The sequence below is a fragment of the Berghia stephanieae genome, chromosome 2 (assembly GCF_034508935.2).
Source record: "Berghia stephanieae isolate SIO BIC M18660-M18661 chromosome 2, UCSD_Bste_1.3, whole genome shotgun sequence".
Taxonomy (NCBI): Eukaryota; Metazoa; Mollusca; class Gastropoda; order Nudibranchia; family Aeolidiidae; genus Berghia; species Berghia stephanieae.
The window spans coordinates 103,120,614-103,133,113 of NC_088361.1; the positions used below are offsets into that span (position 1 = coordinate 103,120,614).

At 35.0% G+C, this 12,500-nt stretch overlaps 1 protein-coding gene across 5 annotated transcripts in view; it reads right to left on the reverse strand.

Moving 5' to 3' along the window:
• Positions 1-12,500, reverse strand: part of LOC144966117 (intersectin-1-like) — a 103,843-nt gene that overhangs the window by 33,091 nt on the left and 58,252 nt on the right. For all 5 annotated transcript variants that reach the window (XM_078902217.1, XM_078902215.1, XM_078902216.1 and 2 more), the window contains 4 exons: positions 6,835-6,953; positions 4,940-5,046; positions 4,036-4,111; positions 1,670-1,777 (listed from right to left, as the gene is read on the reverse strand). In XM_078902217.1, coding sequence (XP_078758343.1) covers positions 1,670-1,777; positions 4,036-4,111; positions 4,940-5,046; positions 6,835-6,953 — 410 coding nt within the window. The remainder of the gene's footprint in view (positions 1-1,669; positions 1,778-4,035; positions 4,112-4,939; positions 5,047-6,834; positions 6,954-12,500) is intronic.

The window sequence follows — 12,500 nt, forward strand, 5'->3', positions numbered from 1 at the left end:
AATTTGCCAATTGGGCAACCCAAACACTGACAATAAGTTTACCTGGCCAATCAATTATTTTTTGTGAAGTGTTAACGTAGATTTATATTGTATTTTATTCACAAACGTCCTTTTAAAACTGCCACTGTTGTCGTGTACATTCGCCGCACGTCGGGGAACTTCGCCGTCACTGGCGGGTAACTTCGCCGCGAGATTTTGTACTTAGTTTTTCTCCCTACAAGACAATATGAGGAACAATTTCCATTTCTTAAACTCTTCTTGTCCTCAAATCTCTCTACATTATCCAATACTGCAATATTAACACATATTTATTGGCACTTGAATCGAGTGTGATGATGTATGTAAAGTGCCTTCCTGTGGATACATTACAATGCCAATCACAACTTCTTAGCCTGCTGCCCATCCATACTCGAGTCGACTGATTTGTGGTTATTAAACCCACTTACATATTTATTATTTACTTTTCTTAACTTAGTTATATTTTAGTGCTAACTCACAGCGTCTATTGCACACTAAAATCGTCTTTGGAATAATTATATTATGATGATAGTGATGTGCGGCGAATTTACCCGAAATTATAGATTTTTGAAATATTGTATTACAATTTTTAGAAATATTTTTCTGATGATAATATACACTGATAATGAAAATAAAATGGATATGGATGACCACAAAGTCAATACAACATTGATTTTGTGACCAGGGCCTTCACATTCAAATGCACAAACTAGGGGAACGTTAGTGTAGGGTTGCCGTTACAATCAAAAAGTCAAGGATGTCACAACATCTTGATTACTACATGTCATTTTGAAGTGCTATAACTCTTAAAGATTTCTCATTTGCTTCCTTCAAACTGAAGCAATACGTACATTCACATCTTGTCTTTTGAATACGGACTATTCCAACGTGAGGGGTGTAAGGATAAATGTTCACCAAGCATTATTTCTTGGGGGTGGAGGGTCGCGGCGAATTTCCCCGTCGGCGAACTTACCCGATTCTACCCTAACGCTTCTGGGCCTAAAAAAAAAAAAAAAAAAAACGCTTCTGAGTTGAGTGATTCCCCAATAGTAATCTGGGGTCCCGTCAAAAACACAACATCAGTGCCGGGATTACCCGGGTAGTGGGCTGATTACTCAGGAGTGACTTTTTGACCAAAAAATGTTTTTGTGGTTTTGTGGGGGAGGGGGGGGGGGGGGGAGCTTTTTAAAAATTCTTTACATTTTTTAAATTCATTTATTATTTATTACAACAAATGAAACGAAACTGAAGTAAGAAACATGGATAATTAATTACAATGAAACCAAAACAAAAAAACAAAACCCTGAGATTCCTTTAAAAGATTAGAACTAATATAGTCTTAATCTGTTGATTCCAAAATTGAATCATATGTGTGTTAACAAAACAAAAAAATCAATGAATGTAATTGAAAAATAAAGGAGGAAAATCTTTTGAAAAAATGTCATGTAAATGTAAATATGTAAATCAAAATTGTATTACATCCAATTATCACTCTCAGTTCGGTTTCCATTTGTTGAAGCGGGTACTCGTTACCCGCCCCTTTTACCAGAGTACCCGGTTTAACTTTATTACCTGCGTGCCCGCCCAGCACTACACAACATTGAATAAATATCGAATGAGTTGAAAAGTTTATGAGACGAGATATACTGACTTTGTGAAATTCTTGGAAAGAGCTACTGTTTTCAGATGCCTTTTGGAGGGCAGCGGCAGCCATCAGCTGACAGCTACAGAACCTCATGTAGGGATTCATGTGTGGTATCTGGTATGGGGAGAAATCAAATCAATCAATAATCAAACGTTACGGTTACATCTTTATAAATTTGATCACGTTTGGTGACAATGCCTCGTGGCCTTGACAGAGATAGTGAATGACAGAAGATATAGCAGGCACATTTATCATATAATTCATCTCCACGCTCTCACTGTGCTCAATGCATTTCTAAACATTTCTGTTATTCCCATTTCATACAGTAAATTGAGATTTTTATATAGCGTAATATCCACTTAACGTGTTCAAAGCGCTTTACAAGGGGTCCCTGGCCAACAGCAACATGTAACATTTAGGATGGGACATGACGCCTGTTAAGCGATATTACAATTTTTTCGGAGAGAGACAATGCTATTAACGACCAGGTACTCATTTACAGCTTAGTACAGTGAGAGAATGTGAATAAGGAGCCTTCTCCAAGGACTCAACTAAGCGCCGAGCGAGGCTGTAACTCAGGACCTTCCGATCTGAAAGTGAGTGTCATACCACCAGACAACACAGCCGCACAATAGAATACAGTACAAGTAACATGTTAGGTGCCCTTTCAGCTCTAGCATTACAGGCATTCTTACATTATCTATGGTCTGGAACTAACTCACACCCAAGTAAAATAAATAGTAAATAAATAAAATTCCCTTTATTCAATTCATAGAAGAAATTTGTCTCTAGTGTCTATTCCAAGGGAAGACTGGAATTACCCAGGCATCTCTTTGTTTTTAAGGGTTTTACTGTGCTTGCAACACATTTAGGTTATATCAGCGCCAGTAAAAAGGAAGAAAATGGGATAGTAAAAAGTTCTAGAATTACAAATAAAGCACCCAAGAAAAGGCAAGACAAAGGGGAACTGGGAACAAATAGGGATCAGATGTAGATTCCAAGAGCATACCACCAATGTACTTAGTTTGAGATTACCTATAAGTCTCATCCGGACACAAGCACAAAATCCAACAAAGAGGAATACACTCAAATGCTTACATTATACATTCAAAATAACAAATATAATAAAACATAACAGAGAGATGATTTACAAGGAAAAAAATATCATCTCCCAAAACAATAACTATGCATTTGACTGTTTCCCTCCCAGCTAGGACTCCGGCCAGGGCCAGGACAAAATCAAGTAACCTCAATCCAAGACAAAGACAGAAAGTATGTTGGAAAACAGATATAAGGGGATAGAAGACACAGTAAGTACCCCCCTGCCCACAATGGGAGGTCAGGAACCCCACCCAGAACCCAGGCCTCGGCCGCAGTGCAGCGCTGTAAATCGAGCTAGGGTGAGTTGACTTGCTCAAAGGCCACACAGAGCAACGGCGGGTGATCGAACTCAGTACCTTTCGGGTACGAAGAAAAGACCGTACCGCTGAGCCACGCTGCCCCCTTGGTAATGTTTGTAAAGTGTCTTACCCAAAGACTTATACGAAAAGGTGAAAATATAAGGCTTTGAATGGAAACTGTATAAAAGCATATCTATGTTCCCAGGCCTCAGGAAGCCCACACCACTCTCTACTTTACCTAAAGTCATAACACCAGGGGCAGTTTTGAAATCCCTGTCAAAACACTGACCATGAATTTACCTTGATTTTATAGTTATAGCAAAGCAAAAGGTTCACTGCACTGTTCAGATTTTGACTCCACAATATCATAATTTAACTACGTTCGTTGTGGGACATTATGTACATGTATTAAAAGACTGAATATATGGGTTTTAACACTTTACAATGCTCTCAATAGCCCAGTTGGTAGAGCACTCGCTTCACATGCAGAGGGACCGAGATCAATACTGGGTGCAGTCGAGATTTTCCGACCCCCTGTCCACCCAGCAGTGAATGGGTAGCTGGGTCTGTTAGATCTGGCAGAAAGTATTTTATGATAGACCAGCATCCCTATCCAAAGGGTAGCAAGCAATTGCTATTGTCCGCTTCACACGATAGAAACCGGGAAAAACTCTGGGTCCACAGGCCAAATGGCTTTGAAAGAAAATGCTCTCAATGAAGAAAAAAAATCACCTTATTCACATAAATTCTATGTAAATTAATAAATGGTAAATTTTTTTTAAAAAGAAAAAGAATTAAGGTGTGCATCAGCCTTAGTGCAACATCACAAAGCAAGCAATAGCGGATAAGTTTCTTGCTCATGGAAAAAAAAAAAAAAAGAAGAAAACTGAACAACTGAAGCGGGGCTCAAATTCAGATCTCCCGTTCTATATTGAGGTAGGAGCTGTCGTCACGTATACGATTCCAACTTACACTTTCACACAAAAGATCTCCAATGATGTGGATGACACCGTTTGTACCACTCATCTTTTTACGAACTCGGAGGGCCCTGGTGGAAGGGATGAGATATTCAAACAAATTGTAATGATAACGAGGATTGTAATTCATCTGAACCCCATAATTATTTTAGTAATAATATAATAATAATAGTGATAATAATAATAATAATAATAATAATAATAATAATAATAATAATAATATAATAATAATAATAATAATAATAATAATAATAATAATAATAGTGATAAATAATAATAATAATAATAATAATAATAATAATAATAATAATAATAATAATAATAATAATAATAATAATAATAATAATAATAATAATAATTAATAATTACTATTATTATTATTATTATTATAACAACAATAATAACAAAATCAATAATAATAATAATAATAATAATAATAATAATAATAATAATAATAATAATAATAATAATAATAATAATAATAATAACAAAAATAATAATAATAATAATAATAATAATAATAATAATAATAATATAATAATAATTATATTATTATTATTATTATTATTAATTATAATATAACAACAATAATAAAAATCAATAATAATAATAATAATAATAATAATAATAATAATAATAATGACAATAATAATAATAATAATAATAATAATAATAATAATAATAATAATAATAATAATAATAATAACAATAATAATAATAATAATAATAATAATAATAATAATAATAATAATAATAATAATAATAATAATAATAATAATAATAATAAAATAAATTTTGAGTTAAAACTTCTCACTGCCACATTTCCCTAATGGCTAAAACCGTCTTTTGAAAACTGTATGCATTGTATACAAGAATATCGTGGAATTCCATTCACTCACTGTAATAACTTCTTGTTGCAGACGATGAGTTCCTCCCAGTTGATAAAAATTTGGTTGACGTGTTCCACCGGCAGAACGTTGGATTCTATCATGGGCTTTTTGAACACCTGGAGGAAGGAGATTCACAATAGAAATACAAATAATAATAAACAAAGTAAATTCAACGGAGTCCTCATCAAGCCAACAACCCTGGACTAGAAATGTGCGGCTATGTGGTCTAGTGGTATGACACTCGCTTTCGGATTGGAAAGTCCTAGGCTCAAGCCTCGCTCGACGCATCGTTGAGTCCTTGGAGAAGGCTCTTTACTCACATTCTCTCACCGTACTCAGATGTAAAATGAGTTTATCCCGGTTTCTATAACGTGAAACGGACAATAGCAATTGCTTGCTATCCTTTGGATAGGACACTAATCTATCACAAAGTACTTTCCACCAGATCTAGCGGACCCAGCGACCCAATCACTGCTGAGTGGACTGCAGGATCAGAAAAAATTCAGACTGCACCCGGGATCGATCTCGGTCCCTATGCGTGTGAAGCAAGTGCTCTACCAACTGAGCTAGAGACCCCTAAGTCGCTATAGTTAACTTAAAAAATCAACAATTTACCCTCACAAGGATTAAATAACACTTGAAAATCCTTTAAATTATATAATCTGGAATCAACTTTCATTGTCAATAAGTTTTCATGACTTAGAGGTGTCATGAAGTTCTGAAAATGAAGCCAAAATTTTGTAATGCTACAAATTTCTCGTATTAGTACGCAATTCTGCTTTAAACAAGAGATTGATTTTATCCATTACCAATCAAACACAAACAAAGAACATAAAATTTGGGACCATCAATAAATAAACCGTTTTATATAATTATTTTCACACTTTTTTATTTCCAAATAATGTAAATCTTTCCATTTCTGAGTAAAATTACCATATACTCAAAAATTTTAATCCAAAATTTAACTTTTAAAAATCCAAACCTAGAGCAGCAAAAAAAAATAGCTAAATCACCACCCCCCCCCCCCCCCCCCCCCCCCCACCCACACACACACACACACAAATCTGACTAAAACCCTTTTGGTGGCAGGCTGAATATGTGCATTCATTCGTGTTTTGACACGTTTATCTTGTTCAATACATATCACAATGCTGCTTCTTAAAAAAATTTATTAGGTTCTTATTTTCCACCTGATTACAGATAGAGAATATAAGTACGTAAATAGGCCTTTCCAAGGGATCAATTTTGCAAAGCTCAGAACGGGACTCAAACCCAGAACCTATCAGTCGACAGGTTGTTGTTTGTTTTTAAGGGTTTTACGGCGCTTGCAACACGTTAAGGTCATAGCGACAGTAAAAAGGGAGAAAATGGGAAAGTAAAAAGTTCTAGAATCACAGTTAAAGCACCCAAGAAAAAAGAAGACAAAAGGGGAATTGGTTCAAAATAGGAAACAGATGTAGATTCCAAGAGCACACTATCAAAGTACTTAGTTTGAGATCACCTAAAAGTCTCATCTAGACACAAGCACAGGTCTCCACTTAGAGGAATACACTCAAATGTTTACAAATCATATATAATATGTATACATAACATAATACGGTGCATAACAGAGAGATGATTTACAAGGAAAAAAATATCATCTCCCAAAACGAACTAGACACTTGACTGTCTCCCTCTCAGCCAGGATATCTGGCCAGGACCAGGACAAAACCAAGTAATCTCATTCCAAGACAAAGACAGAAAGCATGTTGTAAAACAGATATTATAGGGGGATAGAAGACACAGTATGTACCTCCCTGCCCACAACGGGTCTACAGGTTGTAGACCACAAAGCAGTCATTATACCAGATTGATTTTGTGGTCCACATAATTTGACAAAATATCATCAAGCCATCTCATCTCACCTCTAGAGCTACTTGCATATCAGAGTTATACGTCTCCTCCGTCGCAATGAGCTCTTGGATAACTTGCTGTCTCTTGCGTTCTGATTTAGTCATTTCTTCTTGAACATTGTCATTCATCCCTGGGGAAGACACACATATACATAATCGATGTAAATTTGAGATACCATGGCAAACGAACAATCAATTATTACATACAAGATTATTATCAGAGTTGTCAATTCAGAAGGCAAAAATTGACTGAACGTTTACACAAACACATTGACAGACTTCTGTCTGAGAGCTGAACTCCAGTAAAAAGAATTTTTGTACTTAATTTTTCCATCTAGCAGGTGATTTGAAAATATACTGAGGGTTTATAACACTGAATTCCGTAAATATATGAAAAATTGGCAAACTTGTGCCTGCTTCACTCACTTTTCTGAATTAAAAATTCACCTCATATACTGGAGCATACTCAATGTCTCAATTGTCTCTATGTTATATGTTTGTGTTGAGAATATTGGCTTTTAAGCTTAACTGCTGGCTAAATACTTCGCGTTGGTTGTGTATATGTGTGTTGGACCCGCGGTCTCCAGTAGTCGGTGAGAGAAGGCTCTAGTATAATGAATGACCTGAGTTTTTTGGGTTAGTGGATAGCTCATATGGTAGAGTCACGCTCTCACCAGCCAGGCGGAGTTGTCGTACCAATAAGGTCGCGGGTTCAAGCCCCGCCACGGCCGTGAAAATTTTTTATTCTCTATTGTCTTTTGGCACTTTTCTTCTCACTTCATCTCTTGTTGTTACAAAAAACTTGTATTACTAACACATCAAACCTACTACTACAAGAATAGCAGTGGACAGAACCAGGAGGAGATCCCTTGAATCGCCTCCAGTAACCCATGAGAGGATTGAGTGAGTGAGTGAAAACCTATTATTCCACCCCACTCAGAAAACCCTATCATTTCTTAGTAAATATGTAATCGTTGAAAATTGCTTTGAACGCGTTGAATAAAGATTTTATTCATCGATTGCAGAATATTTTCGCACATTTTATTGGTGTGAAATTAGGTGTAAAAAGACAGCTGATTGGTAATTATAAATAATCTTTTGGTGTGCATGAATACAAATCCAACGTTTTAAGTTTTGGGTCAAATTGTCATTCAAGCAGGAGATAGATACAAATTATGGTGAATAGAAGTACTAAAACCATATCATTTGGTTACAAAATATCTAATAAAATTACTTAGAGGGGTAGAATAAACGTATTCTTTCATTTCTTTGTATTAATTAAACTTGTTATATTTTTATCGCAAGCTCGATGTGTTATTGGGCACAATAAAAATAACTCGTTTAACAAATACAAAGAGATGAAAGAATCGTATATTACTGCATCCTGTTCTTCGAGAACTCAAATGTCTGAGTTGAATTGGACACACGCAAGCAAATTTCCACATACAATGAAATCCTGATAAAGTCAACACTGAACCAGAAAGATTGGTTGACTTTATCCATTATCAGTGGAACATTTACATAAAGAACAGAAAAATTGGAACCAACAAGAGGTGCTGATTTTAATCAGAAATTGACTTCAAAGAGTGACTTAATGCAGATTCCACTGTATGCATATTTGCTTGGTTTGTGCAAATTCTGTAATGGTTGTAATGTGGTTCTGGGTTCTAACTAATAAACAAGATACATTTTGTGAGTCATAATTTTTCTTTTACACATTTTCCTCTAAAATTTGTTACAAATGCGATTCCAGGGGAAAGCAGCAAAAGTAGACAAAGGAGATGTTTTGTCACTAGTCTCAGGACACGAACTGGAGAGATGGATGCAACAAACATTGGCTTTCTGAGACAATCAGAGAATAGAGACCCAGAGAGGATTGGAGGGCCATTATCGCCATTGTCTGTCTCACATCTGGTGCTACTTGATGATGATGATGATGATGACGATGATAATGATGATGTGGGGAAAAATAATCCACCTTTAGCCAATCTTTATCCAAATACGACATGTATGTTTCAATTTTATGTGTATAATTGACAGATCTGTTATTACATTCAGTCTTTGTCATTCTAAGTTACTATTGCAGTGGAGATCCAAAATGCCCATTAGTACCTTTTGCCATGGTATACCTCCACCATCAAAATGAGAACACAACGCCTACTTCAATCATCCTCGACTTTCTACAATGTCTGTAGTCGTCCTTCAAAGCTATTAGCCCTAAGGGGTCGAAGTTCATCCCAGTTTCTATAGCATGTAATGAACAATAGCCATTGCTTGCTGCTCTTAGGATAGGACACAAAGTTTATTGCAAGGTACTTTCTGCTTTTTAACAGACCTAGTTACCCAATCACTGCTGGGTGGACAGGGGAGTCAGAAAAAAAAATAATCTTGACTTCACCTGGGATCGATCTTTGTCCCTTTGCATGTGAAGGAAGTGCTCTATCAAGGGAGCTACCAGGACCCGATCCTACATCCTTGAAACTTGTCATTTCATTTATTTCAAAAAGTTTTGACACACAGACTCATGGTATCAGAAGTAAAACACCACGTTATATTTTATATTAAATTATTTTTTAAAATGAGTTTTCAATAGGATTCAATAGTCTGATGTCACGTCTGCCCAGCAACCAGCAGCTTGGTTCTAAACAAAGAGAATCGGTACTTTTTATTCTTCATGCTGGCTAGAACTTTTTCTCATGTCATGTGATCAGAATGTATAAAAGTCAAAACATGATCATATTTATAATGTTTTTCTCCTCTGGATACACTTTTATGCTCGTCGGAGAAATATTTCATCAGGGCGTCCGCCATTGTTCCGATAGTTTAGAGCCAGTTACTAAGTTTCTATGCGTCATTACGAGAGAAGTGACGTAACAACACTTGAAGCTTATTAGTTTCAAAGGTAAAGATCGAGATGTTTTGTAAATTTTTGCAGTTGAGAAGGAAGACGGTTCCGAGCAGTGGGTTTGTGAAAATTGTTGGTTTTATGCCAAGATTTAAGTGAAAAAAAAAAAAAATTAACAACATGATACTCTGATTTATTTTCACTATAGCTTTTAATGATGATAACAGATTACGTAATATACATAATATATGTAATATTGGGGGTGATAATAATAATAATAATAATAATAATAATAATAATAATAATAATAATAATAATAATAATAATAATAATAATAAAATAATAATAATAATAATAATAATAATAATAATAATAATAATAATAATAATAATAATAATAATAATAATAATAATAATAATAATATAATACAAACCTAACGAGGGACAACACACAGATCTAACGTAATCTATACATTGAAAACACGTATAAAAATTCCAATACTACACATCACCTCACATTCTTTCTCTTTTACAATTATCATACTTCCACCAAACTCATCCGAGTTTCAGACTACAACAACATTTGTCGTCAAGCTACATATTCAACACTGTATCCTAGTATTTATCTACTGTAAGTGCATAGAGAGGAGAGAAAAACATTCAATTAGTTGCGTTCACAAACACTGATAGAAAATGAGAATGGAAGGCAAAGATTTCTCAAAAAGGAATTGTATTGTGTGTATTAAACTCCGTATAACAAACAAAAAGAAAGAAATACTCAAAACCAGCATGTCAAATTGGCTAAGCTAACTTGATGCTTCAAATTCAATGGTAATGAACATTTCCATGTAATTATGCAATTATGAAATTTGAGGTTAGGGATGTTGTTTTTGTTTGTTTTTAAGGGTTTTACACCACTTGAAACACAGTGTAAGGTCATATCAGCGCCAGTAAAAAAAGGAAGAAAATGGGATAGTAAAAAGTTCTAGAATTACAATTAAAGCACCCAGGAAAAAGGTAAGACAAAGGGGAATTGGTTCAAATAGAAACAGATGTAGATTTCAAGAGCACACTCTATCAAAGTACTTAGTTTGACATCACCTAAAAGTCTCATCCAGACACAAACACAGGTCCCCACTAAGAGGAATACACTCAAATGTTTACAAATCATGTATAATATGCAAGCAAAATATAATAAAGTGCATAACAGAGAGATGATTTACAAGGGAAAAAAAGATCATCTCCCAAAATTAAATATACATTTGACTTTCCCTCCAAGTCAGGGTCATGTTAAAACCAAGTAATCTCATTCCAAGACAAAGACAGAAAGCAAGTTGGAAAACAGATATAGTGGGATAGAAGACACAGTAAGTGACCTCCTGCCCACCATTGGAGGTCAAAGACCCCAACCAGAGGTTAAGGATGTCAATAAAGGCTATGTAGAGATGGACAAGAATGAAATGAAATGAAACGTACATTTGTAATTGAGAACAAGACAAGACAGTTGAAAATTATCTAAGCTAGCTTAACGTTTAATAGTAACAAGCAGTTCTGTGTAAATACGTATTGTAGGCATTCCCAGGAAAGGGATGCCATAGACGTTTATATAGAGATGAACAAGTATAAATTTAAAGGAAATGAAACATTTGTTTCTGATTTATAAAAAGCCACGCAAGTTGTAACTAAGCTCCGCTAACTTCATATTTTAATGACAATGATAATTTGCATTGTTATTATGCTTGTATGAAATTTGAGGGTAAAAATTCCAATACAGTTGATGGAGAGATGGTCAAGAATTAAATTTAAAGGAGGTGAAGCACACCATAAATCTAATTCATTTCGCAGACCTACCACAGGCAATTTAAAAAATAATAATTTAAAAACAACAAAAACAAACAAACCTGCTTTAACCCTGAATGCATCATTTTCAATCTTATGTGTACGAATTGTCATTTTAAATGACACAATTGTGGCATGGTTCAATTTGGGTGTACGAATTGTCATTTTAAATGACACAATTGTGGCGTGGTTCAATTTGGGTGTACGAATTGTCATTTTAAATGACACAATTGTGGCGTGGTTCAATTTGGGTGTACGAATTGTCATTTTAAATGACACAATTGTGGCATGGTTCAATTTGGATGTACGAATTGTCATTTTAAATGACACAATTGTGGCGTGGTTCAATTTGGGCCTCTATTCATTTCTTACGGAAACAAAATTTTCAACAAATCTAATCTCAAATTTTGCTCAATTATCTTAATCTGGAGGAAAAACGTCTGAAGTTTGCCAGTTTTGGCCACCAAAAAAATCTGTATTTACCGATTAAATTTATTCAAGTGGAAGATCTGTTTTTATGTTTACTGCCAATTAGGTCAAACCCTTCATATATAATGGTCAATGCCCCACTTAAAACAGAAACGGTTGTGAAATGTCACTGATTAGAATCAACTCAAAAGCCCTTCCATCCAGTGCCTCTGACAAATGTCACTGATTAGAATCAACTCAAAAGCCCTTCCATCCAATGTCTCTGACAAATGTCACTGATTAGAATCAACTCAAAGGCCCTTCCATCCAATGCCTATGACAAATGTCACTGATTAGAATCAACCCAAAAGCCCTTCCATCCAATGCCTATAACAAATGTCACTGATTAGAATCAACTCAAAAGCCCTTCCATCCTATGTCTCTGACAAATGTCACTGATTAGAATCAACCCAAAAGCCCTTCCATCCAATGCCTATAACAAATGTCACTGATTAGAATCAACTCAAAAGCCCTTCCATCCTATGTCTCTGACAAATGTCACTGATTAGAATCAACTCAAAAGCCCT